Below are 20,309 nucleotides of genomic sequence, written 5' to 3'. Positions count from 1 at the left end.
AATAATGGCAACTGCACCTTATTATTATCAGTAACAACTGATACTTGTTAAATGCTAACATCAGCTGGTTCTTCAAAATGTGAGGTTAAATTTTTGCCTCAGTGTTTCTCAATTGTTTTTTTTTATTTCATGATACTCAAAGTAGAGGTAATAGAGAAAATTTTTGGCCCCCTAGCTATTACCACTGATATGTACGACATGGAGTGTGATGATGATGATTGGAAGCAGTTTTTACAAGTAAAATAATTTAGGCCTGCATTAACACCAAAGTTTTATCAATAACACATTTATAGGGGTTTACTGAACCTCTAGAGGAACTATTCAAACAGACGGAAGATGAAGAACAGGACCCTGAATACAATATTATGGCAGATGACAAAATAAATGATATAGATAATGAAGAGTTTAGAATGGACAAGGCTGTTAAAATAACAAAAAAAGAGGTTTAGTCTTTAACTGGTAAAATTTAAAGCATTGAAATTAACTGTGTACTAGGTGCAACAATTATGGGAAGAATTTTTCGAGTATTTAAGTAATGCATCAGACACATGTCCAGAGGAGAATGGGGCTAAAACTGTTGGATTAAACAGCAGTCAAACTCCAGATACAAGCAGGATAAGTAGGGATGGAATAAATTCAGAAAACATTAATATTTTAAATTGCTTAAATGTTTGTGAGGAATCTGCTTCCTGTGTGGCTGAAAAAGGAATGGTATTATCTAAGTTTTTAAGTTGTTTCCTGCAAAAAATGTTCAATTTTTTCAGCCTAATGAAGCAGTAGATTTATATCAAATTAGTCACCAACACTTGTGTATCTTGGAACAACAAATGAGGCAGCATATACAAATGTTAACTCAAAACTTTCTTTTGACTTATGATCATCCAGAATTTCATAATTCCAGTGTCCAATTTAAGGAATATTTGGTGAGAATGATGAAAAATACTAGTTTTCACATTTTTATTAAAATTTTAAAATTTACTCAAGATAATAAAATTAATATTTTGCAGCTCAACTTAAAATTTCTCAGTGATGGAAAAATGTATTCATCATTTCGGCCAGTCAATTTATTCCCAGCATTGAAACTTATTGAAGATTGGATTGAAATATTTTCTCATACAGATGATGAGCGTGTAAAGAAAACTAAAGAGTAAGCATCAGATAAATCAATTTTTAACAATTTTACATTTACAGGGTGGCAAACCTTATAACAGGATTTTTTTTCTCACACTGTATATTGCAATTGTTTTTCATGCTTATAAATCAATTGTAGACATGTTCAGACAGAACTCTTGAAATCAATTCAACACAAAATGACTGGCAACTGGCAATATTTGGTGACATTCCCTAAACTTATTTTAGAAACAATCGCCAAAAGCGACGTTTTTCTTTACCCAGCCTTATTACCAAAAATTCCATTTAAATCAGATCAATTTGCAAGCAGCAGGATCGGATTTACCGGCGCCGAAGACCAGTAATAATATGCATAACTATATAATGACACTAAAAACAAAAAAATTAATATTTTAGTTTATTGGTATTTGGCTTGGACATGTTTGAAAAATTCTTATTTGAAACTTCACCCCATATAAAAAACATGATGGGAAAACCACCTTTAAAAAAAGTGGTGGCACTTGTCAGTAAATACATGATGCCTCATAGAAGTAGTCAAATTATTTTAAAACATATATATCAATCTAAACATCCAAGATGTTTGACGAATCCCATTCAACAATATATGCTACGTCAGAAATTAACTCCAATGGTGCATTATGTGTATCCTTTGCAACAAATAGTTCCTCCATGTAGAAGACTACCAAAAGAACTGCCTGAGCAATGGAGGAATTTTATTTACCCAACTGAAACAAATAATGTGCTACAGGTATGTAATTTTTCATCAGTATTTAAACAGAAAATGTTCAATTTTATACAGTATTTACAAAAGATCCCTAAGGAATAGGTACATAAGTACAATGAATTTGAAACAATTTTTTTATAGGCCACATTTGGAATTAACTATTGTCTTCATCTGCCATCATTTGTTCAATCAATTTCCTCCTTTCCTCTGCTCTTCTTAAATTCATCAAGGTGACACTTTCAAAGTCTGTTTCTTTAATTAAACCACTCTTAGGTTTATTAGATGAGGTTCTAGGTGGCCCGTTTATCCATTCAAATTTAAGAGTGTTTTCTGATAAACCTAATTCTAATTCCACGGCCATTTCTGCTGCCTTTTGGTCTTTGAATTCCACTAGAGCACTGCCCTTTTTCTTGGGTGATATTACCAATGCTTGAATTTCTCCATACTTTGAAAGGAATCTGTGCAACATTTCTTGTGTGTACCCTCCATTGTTTGGGTCTTTTTTTTCAGCTTTCCACTTAATTTTTATTTTGTTGTTTGAACTATCCCATACAGATTCCACTTTGTTCTTCTCAGCATTCACTGCTTGCAAGACTTTTTGCACTTCCTCTTCTACTTGTTTGGAACCTTCTTTTCTTAATCGTTCAATTTCTTCTCGCAGTTTCTGTGCCTCAGACTTTTGAGGTCTGTTTGGCCCTTTAGCAGCCAATTTCTCTTTTGCTTCCAAATCTTCTTTGAGCTTTCGCCTTTTTCCATCTAATTCTTGATGCCGTAGCGCAGCCTGTTTTCTTCCTTTCAATACTTTGTCATATGCAGCTTTGGCAGCCTCATCAGCTAAAATTTCTAATATCTTTGATAATTGATGAAATTTTTTGGCTGCTTCTAAATCATCTGGGTTTTTGTCTGGATGGCATTGGAGCGCTTTTTTCCTGTAGGCCTTTTTGATTTCTGACGCCGAGCTGGATGGCTCTATTTCCAAGATTTCATATAAGTCCATTTCTTCTATTTTGAGGTCGTCCATGACGGTATAAAATTTACTTAACTTAAGATTATAGGAAAACTTAGGAATATTTTTATGACAAACGTTTGAAAAACATCAAGAAAGGTATTCTAACCTCAAACTAAAATTCTTTGCCAATGACATTTCCCCGACTGCTGAGCAGACTCAACGAACGTACATTAAATATTCATTCTTACACAATTAGAACTATCCGAGCAGTTTGAACCGCTTTTTTTGACAGATGTACCAATCAAAGTGACAGTTTCGAATGTTTTTGTTTTTAATAGGATAAAAAATGGTCGTAACTAATCCTATAAAAGACAATTAACTAGAAAAGCTAGTTTCCTTAAACTCATAATAGGACACAAAACTAAATCTACTGAATACTTGATAAGTTCAGAATATATTTTCCCTTTTTTGTTGCAGAATACTAACATAATCGTACTCTCAGGTCCATTAAACCTCTCCCCGATATATCCTAGTCCTGTACCTGTAATCCCAACAAGGAACGTAAGTGTCCCCAAAGCCAAAAAGGTGAACACTCCTAGAAAGAATAAAACTGACACTTCTGTGCTAATACAGATCATTAACTCCCAGGACATAAATGGCTCAGAAGGCTTAAAGATTGGCAAATGTAATAAGGGAGACCTATCAATTTGTAGGGCAAACACCACATCCTCTCTCATTCCCCAAAGAGATAAAACTAAGTTAAATACTGGAACTAGTTTGGAACAATTTCTATTAATATTTTCAAGGCTCATTGATGTACAAAAATTGGTAAATTTCTTAACTGAGGTGGATACCATTGATTCTGCACAACTGAGCATAAGTTCAAAAGAAACACTAATTACAGAAAATTCTTTAAATATGATGCCCAGTATGCCCTCTTTAAATACCCCAATAAAAGCTCCTGAAGAAAATAATGCAACAAATTTAGATTGCCCTATAATAAGTTCCATTCAGGATGATTCTGCTGAAGGTAGTGCTGATAGCATAGAAGGGCATAAAAGGCCGCAAACCATAACATCAAGTACCATTGAAGATCATAAGAGGTTAAGAATTACTAGGAGTCTGGAGTTTTCCACTATAACAAGCAGCAGTTTCCAAAAAGCAAATACAAGCACTGAAGTAGAGTTTTGTCGAAATTCTAGTAATATACAAATTTGTCAAATGTCACAGTCTGATGAGCATGATTTGCCAAGTAGTAGTGGATATAGTTCTGGTCCAACAGGATGTGGAAAGGTAAGGGCTTGAGATGCTATTATGACGTAATTAATAGCTGTTTATATAAACAGTATAGGAATGCATAATTTTATGTATGGAGTGGGATTTTGTGAGAAGGGGAAGTAAGCTGTATCATGTATTTATATTTTAGTATTATTTGTTTGTTATGCCCAGAAACCTCTAATAGATTTATCTGATTATTTCTATTATTCTTTAAGGACAATCTTGAAAATTTCAATGGTCTACATAAACCCAATTCAACTGTTAATCCGTTAGTAAATCCACATACTAAAAAGAAACTTTCAGCTGCTGAAAGAAAGAAAAACAAATTAAAAAAAGACTTTTTAACCAACTTGGCAGTGGCGACGCCTGACGATCCCGAAACTGAAAAACATAAAAACGAGAGTGAGATTGTTTTAAAAAATTTAAAAATCCTCTTATGAAATTTGTCAATTTCAGTATTTGCTGTGACCTATTATGATAAACTGCGTAAAACCTTAGAGCTAAATGATTACAACCAAATAATGCAGGTTTTAAACAATTTTGAGTCTGGAGATGTAGTTGATCTCTACAAAGAAGTTCAAGCAATACTTCGGCCTAAATATACCGAACTCGCCGACGATTTCCTGTTTTTCCTTAGGGAAAAAGAAGCTAGTGCAGTGGGCCAATTAATTCCCTGGTTGGAATTGCAAATACGCGTAAAGTTTTTAAGGAAGCTAGAAATATTTTTAAAGGATCAGCCTACACAACTGAAAAGAATTTATAATGCTCTAATGGAACTAGCTAAAGCTGAGGACACAACCATGAAAAAGGTTAAATCTGTGTTGGTGCCCATGCTCAAAGGAAATAAGATTTTGTTGGATTTATTTTTTCAAAGTTTTAGAGATGAACGGCCGCCTCCAAGGTTATTAACATATTTATATTCTTGTTCATTTTTATTTATTTTGATAATTTTTATTGTATAGTTTATTGGAAGGGCATTATGAAACAATTGATATTAATAAAGAACTTGCAAGACCAGACAATGAAGAAATATATGAAACTTTTGTTGTTCCAAACACAGAAGACAAATACGGCGGGCAAAATTGCATTTGCCATTGTCACAGAATCGAAGATAATGAGTATAAAAGTCGGTATAAACATTGCAATTCCTGTGGTTTGAAGGTAATAAAAGTCTTTAAAATGTTTTTGAAGTTGAAACCTATTTCCTTTAGTTCGCTAATGGGAAGCCTTATCTTGCCACTGGGCGAGTATTTCAGCCTGCAATGATAACGTTTAAAACCAATCCGCACATCAATCATAACATAAGGTTAATGGGGAAATCTACCTCTGGTTCTGGTGTTAAGAAGAAGCGCTCTAATATAAGCCCTAATAAACTAACCTCGTCAAGCACTAAAGAAAACTTGGAAGAGGTATTTTTTATTTTAAAAAGAATTTTGTATTGTTAGATTTTATATTTAGGATACTGAGGATGAAGATTTGGGAAAACGGAAAAAATCTATATCTCAAAGAACTCCCGGAAAAAGGAAAAAGGCGAGTAGCCCAAAGTACCGAGAAGAAAAATCTGCTTCACCAAAGAAATCACCGGGGCGAAATTGGGAATTATTAGATGCACAGAAGGATAGCATCAAGCCGAGGAAGCGTACTTATTCCGGGAGGAAATCCAGAAAAGAAGATTCCAAAAAGACTGATTTAGGAAAGGAACAGGGGAAGGTTGATTTCACTGTAGTAGACGATCGTAAGTCGGAGGATTTGAATGAAAAAGATGACGGACTCGCTGAAAGGTTGGAAGAATTTGATGATAAAGTGGACGAGTTTGAGGAAACACTTAAAGAATCAGATGAAAAAGAGGAGGACGGTTTTGTTGTTGCAGAAATTGAAGAAAGTGAACATGAAACCAGTGAAGAGCATCCGGGCAAATCAACAGATGATTGCATGGATTCTTCAGGAGAATCTTTGGAGAAGCCTTTGACTCCAGGACAACAAACTACAGAATCTGAGACTGGTAAGGCATTTAGAAACAGATTATGCATGAAATTTAAAATGTTGATTCTGGTTAGTTTTTTATTATCTTACCATTAATATCTTAATCATTCAAGTCGTTGTACAACGGTTTTAATTTACGTTTTTTTAAATAGTATTTTGTGGATTTTTCGGAGTGTCAAAAATGTTTAATTGAAATAAAACCAGTTCTTCTAATATCATTATAAAGCTTATTTCCTTTAAAATATGACACATCTCATAACATCAAATATAAATAATTCTAGAAATATACCTTGAAGAGTCTTCCCAAGACAACTATGAATCGGACGATTCCACTTCGTCTACAGAGAGCGTCAAAGGGTCTCAAAGCGACAGCAACACCAATGACGAACCTCCGTGGCAAAGAGAAGAAGACACCGTTATTTTGGAAACGCTTCAGAAAGAAGATGATAAGGAATACGCTTTACAAATTATATCTGATAAACTGCCCAATAGGACTGTTAGTCAGATTCGAAGCAGATTGTCGAGACTTATGGATCTGTTAATAGAGACTTTAAAAAATACGTGATGAAATTTAACAAATATTGATTCAGTTAGCTTTTAACTTAAGTGAAAATATTAAGTTGTTATTGCTGTTGAAGTCAATTTTAATTTGTACAATATGAATATAATTGTTCTGTAAGTAAAACTGTGTATATTTTTTCCGATTTTACTAATTATGGTTTCGATAACACTAATCAATTACAAAATTAATAAAACTTTTTCACTTATAACAGGCCGCACCAGGACAATGCTAAGCTATTCCTAATCTTATATTATCAGTAAATTAAGAAATGATGAAGACACTTGCATAGCACCTTAATGCGGTTAGAATCCCATTCAAACATCGGCATTCCGCAAAAACAGTAAGAATTTTGTTCCTTTTGCTACGTTCGAACTACTGCAATATTTCAATTTCTCTTAGAATGTCTAACTTTTCTTTTCGATAGCCTAAAACATTCCAAACGAGCTAAAATAAACCTGCCTTCAGAAAGAACAATAAGGCCAGTTGCTTTATTTTACCTACCATTTCTACTTCAATCCTCACCTAAAGAAGCGCTAATCGTCAGCGTCAAATGTCAGCGAGTTATTTTTCTTATTAAAAGTAAAATTATTATAAATTCCAGTCAAATGATTAAATTGTGACAAAATTGTGGTATTTGTCGTATTTTGTGCGAACATGGCGTCACCACAAGGCGAAAATGTTCTGAGCAGCTTCGAAAGTGCAGCCGGCAATGAAGACAATGAATTTATGTCGATCAGCAGCGTGCAACCAATTGATATCCCAGAAATGGAGAGCACACCACGAACTGCTTATAGTAGCGTTTCTTCAAGTGAAATGTTTTCAACGTCCTCCGGAAAGCAACTGCACCCCAGGGCTTTACTCACAACGTCATCAAGTATTCCTCTTCCCGTTAAACGTTCTGGCTCCATAAAAATTCCTTTATTACTCAAAAACTCCCACTCAATCAATAAAAATAGCTCCCCTTCGACGAAGAATTGCACCAGTACCGTTTCAAGTAAACACACTTTAGAAATAAAGTTTATAAACACAAATAAACGTTACCTGCAACTGAAGAAAGAGTTGATAGATAAGCAAAAGCCTGTAGTAGACCTTTACAAATCTTTACTCAACACCAAGAAAAAACTTGAGGAATTGGGCAAATTGGTTACTCTTGAGGATATCAAGCTAGTACCCTATAGGGAGTACAATCAACCTTTTAAGTTTGACGGGGCCGGTGAGCAGGTTTCGCTAGAAGTATTGCATGAAATGAAAGGCTCTGTAGAAGAAATACCAAAAACCTTAGTTGAAGTATGCCAGAAACTGTTAAACAGAAGAGCTCTGCTTGTGGAACTTTTGGATAAAGTCACCAAATCTGAGGTTGATATTGGAGATGTGGCAGGTCGGATTGAACCCCTAAAAAGCGAAGGACAGCAGCTGGAAGAGTCTTTAGAAGCAATGCTAAGAGAACATGAAAAGAAGGTCGAAAATCTAGTTGCCAATTGGGGAGATCTACTGCATATGAAGCAATTTAGAAATAAAGTCACTGATTTGGAGCTAAAATTGAAAGAAAAGGAATGTATTATTCAAGAATCCAACCACGTTATCGTTGATTTAAAGAAAAGTTTGGATGAAACGAGAGTAATCCATAGCAGTGCGGTTGTAAAATTAAATGAGGCAATAAGTAGTTTGAGGAATCAAATTAAGAAACTGGAACAAGACATTGAAAGTGAGCGAAAAGCCTGCATAGATGCAAGAACAAGAAACAGCTCAAATGCGCAAAATATGAAATTAATACGCGCAAAAGTAGCAGATCTGGAAAATGAAAAGAAAAATTCGGAAGCGGCAATTGAAACAATGCAGAAGAAATTTAAGAGTTTGCAGGAGCAGTTAAAAACTAAAGAATTTCAGTGTAATAAAATTAAAGGAGAAATGAGCGGGAAATTGAAGAAGCAGGAGAACATGCTTCAGAAGCTGAGCACCGAAAAAAACGAATTTGCTACAACGCTTGCAGCTATAGAGGCGCAAAAACTTAGCACTGAAGAGAAATTGCAAGAGACCATTGAAGCGCTCACTAAACAGTTATTCAGTATAAAAACTGAATTGGAGCAAGTGGTCAAGGAAAGAGATGTTGCTTTAGGAAAATGTGCGTCCTTCGAAAGCTATGTTGCTAGAACGGACGATCATACAACAGAGCAATGTGCGCAAGGAGTAGCGAGGAACATGCGGATTCAAGAACTTGAAGATAAAAGCAGATATTTAGAAGAAGGAAATGAAGGTATGTCGAAGAGCGCTAGCAGGCTGATTCCAACCGATTGTATCGAGTACACCCAGATAATGCAAAAGATCACAAGCCAACAGGAGTGCATCAACAGGTATAGGATGTTTTAATTTGTGCCTAATAGGTAATTTTTGTAAATTCACTCCTGTTCTGAGGTTGACTCACAATTCAAAAATCTAAAACCATTTCTTGCTTCATTTTTTTAATTATCTGCTCTATTTTGTGGTTGGTTATGCTTAATTTCATTCTCTATTCGCCAATTTCTGTAATATTGATCAGTAAGCGACCGCAAAACCGATTTACTTACCAATTTTTACTGTCCAATTTTATCACTTAGGTATTTCACATTCATTATAACTAATTGTATTACTAAAAATTCTATTAGAAAAACTGCTTTGTGCTACAAAAAAATTAGAAAATAAATTTTTTCATTAGGTATAGGATGTTGTTGCAAGAGAGAGAAGAGCAACTCAAGGGTGAAACTAACGAAGTGGCCAACCTGCAAAAAGAAATAATGCAACTACAAATCAGACAGAAAGCCCTGGAAGATCAAAACAACACCTGTCTGACCGATCAATTGCAAAGTATGGTCGATGAGGGCCGCCTGAAGCTGAACGAGCTTACGAAACAATCTATTGAGAACAAGCAAAGACTCGAACACAATGCCAACGTCATCGAACAACAAACTCGACAAATGAACCAAATGGAGAATCTTTTGAGGTACAGAGAAAAAATGACGGAGGTACTGAAAGCCTCCAGAGATGAATTAGTCCTGGAAAAGGGAAGCCTTTCCAGGTACTCGCAAGAAATGAAAGCAACGCTTGGAGAAGTAACTAAGAAGGGGAAAACGAAAGACCACTTGATTAAAGAGCTGCAGGAAAAGATCAATTTAAGAGAGAGGCAGATTACAAAGTTGGAAACGGAGGTCAGAGACACAAACCAGAAAAGGTTCAAGTTGCATGAGGCAGTCGGCTCTCTGGAAAAGGAACTACAAAACACCAAAGCTTATGTTAGTTATTTAGCGGATATCAACCAGAGGGCGGAAGGACTTCAGAGATTCATGAAGGAGCCCTTTTAACTAAGTTAGAAACTTGATATTGCCAGTGAAGAATTTTTGACGGTCGTTATTTATTGTTTGCTCCTGAGTAGTAAAGACATTTTAGGAAAAAGGTTGTTTAGTTGAGAGTCCTCAAAACAGAAAAGGAGTACTTAATACAGAAGTTAAGGCTGGAAGATTTTTCTACTTTAACGGTAAGGCATTAAATGAACACCCTCTTGCCTACTGCGAGTTTTTTTTTATTATCACTCGTTATTGGGCAGGCATGTAGGTATATTTCTGACCTTATTAGGACGTCTTAAACACTCTTCATGGTGTCTGGGGAAGGACCAAATTCCTAACCAATACTGGTCTTATGAAGGGAAAGTTGAGCGACGGTCCAGGGCCGTGGACCGAGAAAGGTGGCGGGGTTTCTTGATCGGCGGTTTTTTGAGGGTAGGGCGATGATTAAAAATTTCGCCCAGGGCGCCAGACTTGCTAAGGCCAGCCCTGTTCCTAAGATACGCTCACCTGGGGTATATAATCTTCGAACTCAACGCTTTTACCATTTGCCTTTTGATTTGACACTTTTTCAAAATCCGACCATTCACAGCGCCGGCCTTAGCCCGGCGACTTTTGAATCAAATCAAGATTGCCGCGCACAGGTTGCCGAGGAGAACGTAAACAACGGTAAATAATTTGTTGTCAAATAGTTAACAAAAATCAAAAAATTACGAAAACCACAAAAAAATTGTATGTCCGCGTAGTGGTTTAAGTAAAAGACTTGTAAAGTAAGCCAAAAACCGACATTCCGTCGCAAGTCATGTTTCCCATGGGGTCCTTGTATGTGGGGGACTTGCACCCCGATGTCACGGAGGCGATGCTGTACGAGAAGTTTTCTTCAGCAGGACAGGTTGGTTTTTAAGGTTGCCCGCAGGTCAGCCGATAGTTGAGTTGGAATCGGAGTGAGTATTTACGTGAGTGCATTTATCGACCGATTTAAAATCGGTGAATGTGCGGACTCACGCGTGCCTTTAAGGCGATAAGCAGGAGACCAAACTGTAGACCGACAAAAAGTCTGCGATTGGGCGGGGCCCTAATTAATTGGTTTATAATGGGTGATCATTGAAAACAATTTCGCAGTAGGCGGTGAGCCCTAAACGTAGGGCGTTAATTAAGTCATTTCCGATTTACCACCAAACATTTGACTGTTTACAGGTAAGGGATAAATTTATCCAAGACGTATGTTTAAGCGGTGCATAAAAAGAAACTAACCACTGAAGTTAGCTGTATTAAAAAACATACGTAGACACATCTAATTAGTCCGCAATTTTGAGCATGTACGGTTAAATCATTGCTCTTTATATGATAAAAGTATCAGTTGCCCACGAGTTGTCATTTAGTGTATGAAACATGATTAAAAAATGGACGTCCCCAAACAAAATTTAAGAATATCAATGTTGTTTTGTTTTAAACTGAATAAAAATGCTGCTGAAACTACAGAAATAATTCATTCGGCTTGAGGAGATAATCCTGTTAGCGCTTTAACTGTTAGGAGGTGGTTTCGTGAGGGAATTTTATGCTTTGAGGACGATCCACTACATCCGGGAGTGGACAACTTGTAGTGAAACTTTATTGGACGAAAATCCATGCCAAACTGAAAAAAAGCTTGCAGAACGGTGAGAAGTGACTCAACAAGCAATTTCAGTTCGACTGCGTGTAATGGGAAACATTCAAAAGGAAGGAAAATAGGTTTCTCACGAGCTAACCGAAGACGACAAAAATTGAAGAGTTGACATCTGCATAAATTTGCTTTCTCGATATAAAACAAAGAATTTTCTCTATGACAATTCTAAGTGTAGAAAAGTATGAGATTGGAAGGAAATCCGCTGTTACGGCTAAACGTTATCAAAACCAAATGATCAAATTATGTGAAGCTCTGTAACCAAGGAAGTCGGAAAGTGACGTTGCTGCATGAAAATGCTCGTCCGTATACAGCAAAACCGACACAGGAACTCATATTCTCCTTAAGCTGAGAAATTTTTCAGCGTGCGACGTATTCTCCAGACCTAGCTCCTCGTAATTTCCACTTGTTCAGATTAACGCGGTCCCGTCTAGCTGACCAGCGGTTCTCTAAAATTGAAGATGTTCGAAAATGGTTCGATAACTATTCTGCCTGGAAACCACTAAGTTTCTATCCGAGAGCGTCCATCATCTAAAGACTGTAGATAGTAATGGAGATTATTAATTTCCAATAAGTATATTATTGATTAAGCTCAATTTCACCAAAAATGCTCGGGTTCTATTTGTACGCTTATCAATATTGCAATTTCTACTTCGTCTTGCTTAATGATTACCCTTTATTTAATGAGATTGCACAATACATCATTAGAGAAAATTAATTTCTGATGTGAAATTTAACGTTTTAGAGTAATTCGACGTTTTACAAACAAGAACTGAATCGTCCAATATGCGATTTTGAACTGCGCTAAAACTGTATACAGTTTTTGTGATTCGATTCATCTTGATAATTTCTTCCTCATTTTCTTTCATGTTTACTAGGTTTTATCGCTTCGAATCTGCCGCGATTCCCGCACAAAGCAATCCCTCAGTTACGGCTATGTGAACTTCAACAGTCCTCGAGATGCAGAAACTGCCCTGGACACTATGAATTTCGATCACTTGAAAGGAAAGCCTATTAGAATCATGTGGTGTCAGCGAGATCCCTCCCTGAGAAAGTCTGGAGTCGGAAACGTTTTCATCAAGAATCTGGACAAGAACATTGACAATAAGGCCATGTACGACACGTTCTCGGCATTCGGGACCATTCTCAGCTGCAAGGTGGCTTTGGATGAAGATGGTTATTCCAAAGGATACGGCTTTGTTCATTTTGAGAGTGAAGATATCGCTAATCGGGCTATAGAGAAGGTTAGTGGAAAGAAATAATAAATCGATCATTTTGTGGTTGGTTTAAAGGTGAATGGAATGCTTTTAAATGAGAAGAGGGTGTTTGTGGGAAAATTTATCCCGCGATCGGAGAGGGAGAAAAAGTTAGGGGAGCGGGCCAAGCAATTTACAAACATTTATGTCAAAAACTTTGGGCAGCATATGTTGGACGAGGAATTTTATGGAATTTTCTCCAAGTTTGGGACGGTCACAAGCAGCATGGTGGCGAGGGACCAGGATGGCACTAGCAAAGGGTTTGGGTTTGTCGCTTATGAGGATGCGAATTCGGCCGAAAAGGCTGCACGAGTAAGTTCTGTCACTTGAAATAATTATCGGAGCGTGCTGTAATAACTCAACATTAGGAAATGAATGGTAAAGAGTATGGCAATCGAATACTCTATGTGGGGCGCGCTCAAAAAAAGTCAGAACGCATGAATGAGCTGCGAAAGAAGTACGAGCAGCAGAGAATGGAGAGGTTCAACAAATTCCAAGGCCTTAACCTCTATATCAAAAACCTGGACGACTCTTTTAACGACGACAAGTTGAAGGCCGAATTTGAGTGTTTTGGCAACATCACCTCTGCCAAGGTTTTTAAATTGCACTTAATTGAATGTTTACTAGGAAAAGTCAAAATTAGGTGATGACTGAGAACGGCCGATCTCGAGGATTTGGGTTTGTGTGCTTCTCTGCCGCGGAAGAAGCAAATAAGGCCATACATGACATGAACGCCAAAATTGTGGGCACAAAACCGCTCTATGTTGCTTTAGCTCAACGCAAAGAGGCTAGAAGAGCATTTCTCACCAGTCAATATGTTGCTAGAGCCCATGCAGCCAGACAACAAGTGACAATTTCACACTAATGCGTTTATAAATTCAAATAAAACAATACAATTTCAGGGTTTGCAATTTCCGGGAGGCCCTCCTTTTTTGCTTCCAGCCGTGGCTCAAGGTCCCCGTATATTTGGCCCTGCGCCAGCATTGAGGGCGGCCCCACGATGGCCCGCTTTGCAGCCCTTGCCTCGACCCAATGGAGCTTCTTTCGAGCTGCCACTGCTCAGTGCTTCGCCCTTTCGAGCGCCTTCGCGGCCTGCTTCCATAAGAGTGCACGCCCGACCTATAACCGGTATCTATGTAACCCTCCCTCAGGCTTAAATCTGTGGAAATGTTTTCCCTGTCGAAAGATGAACGTATTGTTTGCAATGTCTTTAGGTGCAACGGGACATACAGCGCGTCCAAACTCTAAGTACACAACTCGCCACGGCCCGGACACTTTTATTGCTGATTCAAGAATAATGCATGCGGCCCCACAGGAACAAAAACAACTTTTAGGTAAGTCTTAGAGTAAATTAGGAACCTTTTAGCTATATTAAGATTCATAGGGGAGCAATTGTTCCGGATTGTGGAGAAACTTCATCCAGAATTGGCAGGGAAAATCACAGGAATGCTGCTGGAAATTGATAATTCCGAGCTGGTGCATATGATCAAAAATCAAGAGTCACTGATGGCGAAGGTACCTTAAGAGTGTTAATTTTCTTTTTTAAATGTTATTTTTAAGGTACATTTAGGTTGAAGAAGCACTAGCAGTACTTGAAGCTCACAAAGCCAACAAAAAAGGGGTGACAGTGCAAGACAAGGCATGAAAAACGCAGATTTCGTTGTGCGGGTGTTTTATTATCGTTAGTTTAAAACGTTTTTGATAACAATTCCTGAAGTAAGTTCGCATGCTTGCTGATTTAATTTTTTTATTAATAAATGTTAATATGTTCTCTTGCTAATAAGTACGACAAAACATATACACGTCTTACTAAATTCGCTCAATGGGTGGAATGGAACTCGAAGTAGAGCTAAAATTTATTAATCCGCATAACCTCTGACTATCCCTCCCTTTATCTTAAGTTAGACCATTAAACTCAGCTGCTTGCCGTAAAGATGCTGTAAACCTTGCTGTTAAGTGGACACAGCCTCAAGGAAACATTCGCGTCTTTGCTACCGAGTTTTACATCAAAAGTAATGTGGTCAAATAAATGTTTTTGGGTTCATACTTTACGTGTTATTTGTCGAAATCAGATATCACGACAATTTCACACCACCCATTATCATCACATAAAAATAACTGATAGACACTAATTTCTACGGTAAAAAAACTTATTCCTGGGAGATACCCCGTAAAACCATCGAATTTGAGACATTTTGTAAATTACCAGTTACAGAAAATTCTATATACTTTTTTTAAAATTTAATATATTGTGATTTTTATAACATTAATAGATTACAAAATTAACAAAACTTTCGCATTTATTATCAAGCAAAAATTACAAACACTCAAAAACCTGGATCCCAGTCGGTTTCTTGATTAACCATCTTCTTTTCTAAACATAATATTTTGTCTCCTTTTAAAAATATGATATCGTGGTCGACCAGCTGAAGTCCACATTCAGTGTCTGCTTTTATAACATCAACTTCACTTTTTAAGTGTCTCATCGATGCTAAAGGTCCTAAAAAAAGAAAAGAACACAAATTAGTGTTTTAGCAAAATTCCCTAATTATCGCTTTTGAAATATCAACTAATTGGACTATAACTTACCTTCGTAAACAATATTTCTTTCTCTCATTACTCTAAACAAAGCATCTCGCTTTAGAAGCCCAGTCACACATCGGCAGCCCGCAACCGGCAACAATTTTCTTCCTTTGCTAATTTCAAACTGTTGCAACACTTCAGCTTCTCCTAGAATTTCTTCTATTTCCTTTTTCGGTAATCTAAAATATTCCAAACAAATTAAAGAGACTAAAGCCAAAAGACGATTAGACAGGTTGTGGAGGCAGGTTGTTTCATTCTACAGCAATCTTCACCTAAAAAAACTTTACTCGTCAGTGCCAATGTCAGTCAACATTTTTTTCCCTTAACAATAACATTTCAGAATTAAATTATTAAATTGTGAGAAACTACAGTATTCCTCGCAATTCCCATAAAACACGTTTTCTTTAGAAATAGATAGCGCGCCACGAACCACCTACAGCAGCGCTTCTTCAATTACAATGTTTTCTACTTCCTCCGCCAAGCAATACACTAAGCGATCTCAGATCCGAATTTGTGCTCGGAAGGCTTTGCACCCTAGGGCTTTTCCCACAATGTCATTAAGCATCCTTCTTCCTGCTAAAAGTTTTGGCCCTATAAAAATTCTGTCACTACTCAATAATGTTCGCTGCAATAACAAAACGAGTTCCTTTTCGACGACGAGTCGCCAGCACCGTTTCAAACAAACACATTTTAAAAATAAAATTTCTAAACACCAACAAATGCTATTTCCAATTAAAGAAAGAGTTGGTAGACAAGCAAAAGCCTTTAGAATCCCTTTATTTATCTCTAATAGGGATCAGAAAAAAAATTGAAGAGTAGGACAAATTGGTTGCTTTTGAGAATACCAACAAGGAGTATCATCAACCTTTTAAGTTTCAAGGTGCAGATGAGCGGGTTCCTCTAGAAGTACTGCATGAAATGGAAAGCTTTGTAGAAGCAATATTAAAAACCTTAGCCAAGATGTGCCAGAATATTTTAAAGCTCTAATTGTGGAACTTTTGGACAAAGTCGCCAAATCTAAAGATGATATTGGAAATGTGGCGAGTCGGAATGAATCCCTAAAAAGCGAAGGACAGTGGCTGCAAGAGTCTCTGGAAGTAATATTAACAGAACATGAAAATAAGATTAAAAATCAAGTTTCAAATTGGGAGAGTCTGCTGAATGTCAAACAATTTAGTAATAAAGCTAGAGCTTCGGAATTGAAATTGCAAGGACTCCTCGAAGTGCGTCAGTAGGCTGATTCCGACCGATTGTATGAAATACACCGAGACAACGCAACAGCTCGTGAAACAGCAATAATGTATTAACCGGTATAAGATGTTTAAATTTAGAATTTTTAGCGTTATACAGAGATAGTAAATATAATTAATATGAAGTGAATAACAAGACGCTAACAAATCAAAATTTAAACTATTTTTCTCAAAAAATACTTATTCTTTTCATTAGATATAAGATAATGTTGCAAGACAGTGAGAAACAACTCAGGGACAAATGCAGTGTCGAACCTGCAAAAAGAAATAATGCAACCCCAAATCAGACAGCGAGCTCTAGAAAACCAAGACAACACCTGTCCGACTAATCAACTGCAAACGATGATCGAGGACGGCTGCCAAAAGCTGAACGAGCTCATGAAACAATCTCTTGAGAGCGAACTAGAACTCGAACACAATGCCAATGTTATTGAGCAACAAATTCGGCAAAAAAGCCAAATGGAGAATGTTTTGCGGTATAGGACAAACGTAGTAGCAGAATTGAAACTCTCTAAAGATGAACTGATCTTGCATATTGAAAGTCTTGCTAGAAAGTCGTAAGAAATGAGAACGGTGCTTACGGAAGTAACTAAGGAGGGAAAAAAGAAAGATCGCTTGATTATAGACCTATAGGAAAAAAACAATTTAAAAGAAAGACAGATTACCAACTTGGAAAATAATATTAAAGCATTGGAGACAAATTTGATGGTGACGAACGAGAAGAGGTTTATGTTACAGGAGGAGGTCGAGTCCCGGGAGGAGTTGCAAAGCGCCAAAGCTCACTTTAATCAATTGGCGGATATCAATCAGAGGAATGGTATACAGAGATTTTAGAATCTCTTATCGTTTATTCTAGAAATTGTTAATGAAGTATTTTTGTTCGTCGTTATTTATTGTTTATTCATGAGTATTAAAGAAATTTTAAGTAAGTATTATTTAAATGAGAGAATTTTATTTAATAATAAACTTGCCTTGTATTAACTTCCTTTTTAAAATCCTCAATTAGTCTGTATATAACGTTGTGCTCTCGGATGTCAATCCCATCCTGCACCACCATGGACTTAAGACTATCTGGCACTGGTGTATTAAAAGCGTATACCACACATTTAAATGCTTTGGCTAGTTCTATATCTGTCGGAGTCAATGGTCCAACTCCATAGTTTACAATATCTAAGGGACAAACGTCCGATTTGTAAGTGTCTAGAGTTTCCAAAATTGCCTCTAATGTACCAACTACGTCGGTTTTTACTATTACATTTATGAACGGGGATCCATCTTCTGAAGGTTGATATTAAAATGAGAATTTTGGGCCGGTTTTTTTCCAAATACTTACCTTCAGCAATTTCTTTCTGTCTCGGCCCTTGTCGCCTCATTTTAAATTTCCCCAACTGGCGCTTTTCCTTTAAATATTGCTGATACTTGTTATCGTGCATTTCCTGTTTTTGTTTTATAATTTTCAAATCTTCCTCTAATTTCTTTTGCTCAAGATCATCCTCCCTAAACTAAAAAAATGCGTAAATCGAAAAATTTTTTTGGCAATACAACTTACTTTGATAACAATTCTAGCGTCTTTTTCACTTTTGGCTTCCAAAACAACATCTCCAGCAGCAGGCAATACTTTCCAACCATCAATTTCCGCCGGATAACCAGGAGAAACTTGATCCAAAATCCTTCCATCAGCATCTTTAATTGATCTAACTTTTGCCATTGCAGTTCCAGCCACCAAAATGTCGCCTTTCTTTAAAGTACCTGAAAAACACATTTGACACCACAAAATAATATACCGGTCCTGTTCCCACCTCTCTGAACAACTAAAGTAGTAACGTTCCCTCTCCCTGGGTGCGTGTTACTTTCAATGATAACAGCCTCGACGGGGCCTGTGGGATCCCCGCCAATTTCTAGCAGATCAGCTTGCAAAACTAAAGCTTCAGTAAGCTGATTTAAGTTTTGCTTCTTCAATGCTGAAATCGGAACCGCTTGAACGTCACCTCCAAGGCATTCTACTTGAATACCAACCTCGACCAGCATCCTTTGGGTGCGTTCAATATCTGCTTTTGGTGAGTCTATTTTGTTAATTGCGACGAGCATAGGAACTAAAAGAAAAGGTTTGATAGTTCTTTATATTTTGCAGGGACATTTTATTGATTATTTTCTGGCATTTCCTGTAATTACCTCTAGCATTTTTCGCCATTTTTATAGATTCAATGGTCTGTTCCATCACCCCATCATCAGCTGCAACAACTAATACTACAATGTCAGTCAAATTAGCACCTCTTGCTCGCATTGACGTAAAAGCCGCATGTCCTGGAGTATCTAAGAAGGTTATTTTTGCACCTATAATTTCATATTTAGGAATTAGTTTCCCAGAGCTGATTTATGCTAAGTACCAGAATCAAGAGTAACAAGGAAGGCCCCGATATGTTGAGTGATACCACCAAACTCTTTATCTACTATACTGGAATGACGTAAAGCATCTAGTAAAGTAGTTTTACCATGATCTACATGACCCATAACTGTAACTACTGGAGGTCTAGGTTTTAAGTCTTCTTTGGTAGGAGGAGGGCGTGGTTTGAGAACTTTGACTTCATCCTCATATTCATAGGTTCCATTTGAGGGTTTTGCTGTAGAAGAATTATGCATGTGACAGACAAATCACATATGAAATAAGCAAATATGTAGATAATTACCAATAAATTTAATTCTTCTTCCACCCCTTCTCAATGCATTTTGAAGTTGTTTCATATCATTTATTTGGGTATTTGGATTTTGATAAACATTGCCAAATAGTTCTTTTATATGATCAATATCCTTTTCCAGCACTTTTGCTAATTGTAGTAAAGTAATTCCCTGCCATATATCTACTACTTCACCTTTAGATTTAGGTACATATTGTATTATTTTTGTGGCTTTCTAATAAATTGCTCCAATAAGAGTCAAAGACCTATACTCAATTGATTTAAATATTTACCTTCTCTTCTGTGGTTTTTCTTCTTTTGTGGTAAATATAACTTGAATGGAAACTCATTTTTCCATTTTTCAATTGAAAGGTATTATAACTGCTATTGAATAATAAATTTTGGAGGTGAAAATGGCATAAACTGAAACAAAAAAAAACAATATTAAGAAGTGCCTGATGAAAAATGATAAGTTTTGCTTTAACTATTAAATCAAATAATCAAATCTATTCAAATTTGATTCACAATTTAAAGGTTTCTAGGTTGGAAAGAACCTATGGATGTCAAAGCTTCAGCAATATAGGTAGGTACCCTGTAAATGACATGCAAATGCTTGCTCCTGAAATTGATTATTGATAGTCTATAAGTAAATGAGCAGGTAGGTATGAGTCGAGAAATTTTTACAAATATTTTACTCAAGGCTTGCACCAAGCCTTGGATAATAAAGAATTGTAATATGAGGTTATTTAAGATTGCTTACATTATCCTCTTTGAATGCCACCTTCGAAGATTTTGGTACTGGTAACTTAGGACAGTTCCTAAATTAAAAGTTTTCAAATATATGGCCATAATCTATCAAAGAACAACGCTAGTTTATTAATCGTTCTTCATCTCAGAAGTTTATGAATACTAAAGTAATTATTATTCATCAAATCAAGCAA

At 36.6% G+C, this 20,309-nt stretch overlaps 5 protein-coding genes across 6 annotated transcripts; 3 read left to right on the top strand and 2 right to left on the bottom strand.

Moving 5' to 3' along the window:
• Positions 1–109: 109 nt before the first annotated feature.
• On the top strand, positions 110–6,750 carry mute (muscle wasted). Its single transcript, XM_066406502.1, has 14 exons — positions 110–237; positions 294–443; positions 496–711; positions 765–923; positions 1,008–1,147; positions 1,271–1,471; positions 1,528–1,879; positions 3,282–4,097; positions 4,298–4,484; positions 4,539–4,983; positions 5,045–5,243; positions 5,294–5,491; positions 5,541–6,084; positions 6,347–6,750. The coding sequence occupies exons 1-14, from the start codon at positions 130–132 to the stop codon at positions 6,628–6,630; spliced, it is 3,999 nt and encodes a 1,332-aa protein (XP_066262599.1). The 5' UTR covers positions 110–129; the 3' UTR covers positions 6,631–6,750.
• On the bottom strand, positions 1,947–2,928 carry LOC136419910 (dnaJ homolog subfamily C member 17). The gene has a single exon (XM_066406508.1). The coding sequence runs from the start codon at positions 2,874–2,876 to the stop codon at positions 2,010–2,012; it is 867 nt and encodes a 288-aa protein (XP_066262605.1). The 5' UTR covers positions 2,877–2,928; the 3' UTR covers positions 1,947–2,009.
• A 599-nt stretch (positions 6,751–7,349) lies between the features above and the next one.
• LOC136420016 (putative leucine-rich repeat-containing protein DDB_G0290503) lies at positions 7,350–10,042 on the top strand. The gene is made up of 2 exons (XM_066406652.1): positions 7,350–8,978; positions 9,320–10,042. The coding sequence occupies exons 1-2, from the start codon at positions 7,354–7,356 to the stop codon at positions 9,960–9,962; spliced, it is 2,268 nt and encodes a 755-aa protein (XP_066262749.1). The 5' UTR covers positions 7,350–7,353; the 3' UTR covers positions 9,963–10,042.
• A 580-nt stretch (positions 10,043–10,622) lies between these two features.
• LOC136419734 (polyadenylate-binding protein 1-like) lies at positions 10,623–14,577 on the top strand. Of its 2 annotated transcripts, none has more exons than XM_066406265.1 (9): positions 10,623–10,833; positions 12,483–12,848; positions 12,897–13,172; positions 13,229–13,453; positions 13,504–13,707; positions 13,763–13,988; positions 14,093–14,194; positions 14,245–14,375; positions 14,431–14,577. In XM_066406265.1, exons 1-9 carry the CDS (start codon positions 10,744–10,746, stop codon positions 14,503–14,505), a joined length of 1,695 nt encoding a protein of 564 aa, XP_066262362.1. In that variant the 5' UTR covers positions 10,623–10,743; the 3' UTR covers positions 14,506–14,577. The 2 variants fall into 2 exon arrangements, with proteins under 2 accessions (XP_066262362.1, XP_066262361.1); XM_066406264.1 differs by having other exon boundaries at positions 14,075–14,194.
• Positions 14,578–15,166: 589 nt separating this feature from the next.
• Positions 15,167–20,289, bottom strand: mIF2 (mitochondrial translation initiation factor 2). The gene is made up of 11 exons (XM_066406547.1): positions 20,129–20,289; positions 19,662–19,791; positions 19,381–19,603; positions 19,081–19,314; positions 18,866–19,027; positions 18,493–18,786; positions 18,243–18,442; positions 18,027–18,195; positions 17,665–17,971; positions 15,450–15,622; positions 15,167–15,360 (listed from the first exon to the last, which is right to left on the bottom strand). Exons 1-11 carry the CDS (start codon positions 20,215–20,217, stop codon positions 15,188–15,190), a joined length of 2,154 nt encoding a protein of 717 aa, XP_066262644.1. The 5' UTR covers positions 20,218–20,289; the 3' UTR covers positions 15,167–15,187.
• Between the last annotated feature and the right edge of the window lie 20 nt (positions 20,290–20,309).

This window comes from Euwallacea similis, chromosome 3 (assembly GCF_039881205.1).
Source record: "Euwallacea similis isolate ESF13 chromosome 3, ESF131.1, whole genome shotgun sequence".
Lineage (NCBI taxonomy): Eukaryota > Metazoa > Arthropoda > Insecta > Coleoptera > Curculionidae > Euwallacea > Euwallacea similis.
The sequence above is the reverse complement of the archived record's forward strand: the minus strand, read 5'-3'. Positions and strand labels throughout refer to the sequence as shown.

What these genes read in the sequence shown, in the direction of transcription:
- mIF2 (XM_066406547.1), bottom strand. Translation starts at nt 20,217, where the DNA reads ATGGCCATATATTTGAAAACTTTTAATTTAGGAACTGTCCTAAGTTAC. An exon ending in ACAGAAAGAAATTGCTGAAG is followed by an intron (nt 17,972 to 18,026) that starts GTAAGTATTTGG and finishes ATCAACCTTCAG; the next exon opens with AAGATGGATCCCCGTTCATA. An exon ending in AAAAAGGAAGTTAATACAAG is followed by an intron (nt 15,623 to 17,664) that starts GCAAGTTTATTA and finishes GGAATATTTTAG; the next exon opens with ATTACCGAAAAAGGAAATAG.
- LOC136419734 (XM_066406264.1), top strand. Translation starts at nt 10,744, where the DNA reads ATGTTTCCCATGGGGTCCTTGTATGTGGGGGACTTGCACCCCGATGTC. An exon ending in CTAATCGGGCTATAGAGAAG is followed by an intron (nt 12,849 to 12,896) that starts GTTAGTGGAAAG and finishes GTTGGTTTAAAG; the next exon opens with GTGAATGGAATGCTTTTAAA. An exon ending in GCAACATCACCTCTGCCAAG is followed by an intron (nt 13,454 to 13,503) that starts GTTTTTAAATTG and finishes AGTCAAAATTAG; the next exon opens with GTGATGACTGAGAACGGCCG.
- LOC136420016 (XM_066406652.1), top strand. Translation starts at nt 7,354, where the DNA reads ATGTCGATCAGCAGCGTGCAACCAATTGATATCCCAGAAATGGAGAGC. An exon ending in CAACAGGAGTGCATCAACAG is followed by an intron (nt 8,979 to 9,319) that starts GTATAGGATGTT and finishes TTTTTTCATTAG; the next exon opens with GTATAGGATGTTGTTGCAAG.
- LOC136419910 (XM_066406508.1), bottom strand. Translation starts at nt 2,876, where the DNA reads ATGGACGACCTCAAAATAGAAGAAATGGACTTATATGAAATCTTGGAA.
- mute (XM_066406502.1), top strand. Translation starts at nt 130, where the DNA reads ATGATACTCAAAGTAGAGGTAATAGAGAAAATTTTTGGCCCCCTAGCT. An exon ending in GTCCAACAGGATGTGGAAAG is followed by an intron (nt 4,098 to 4,297) that starts GTAAGGGCTTGA and finishes TTATTCTTTAAG; the next exon opens with GACAATCTTGAAAATTTCAA. An exon ending in TGAAAAACATAAAAACGAGA is followed by an intron (nt 4,485 to 4,538) that starts GTGAGATTGTTT and finishes TGTCAATTTCAG; the next exon opens with TATTTGCTGTGACCTATTAT.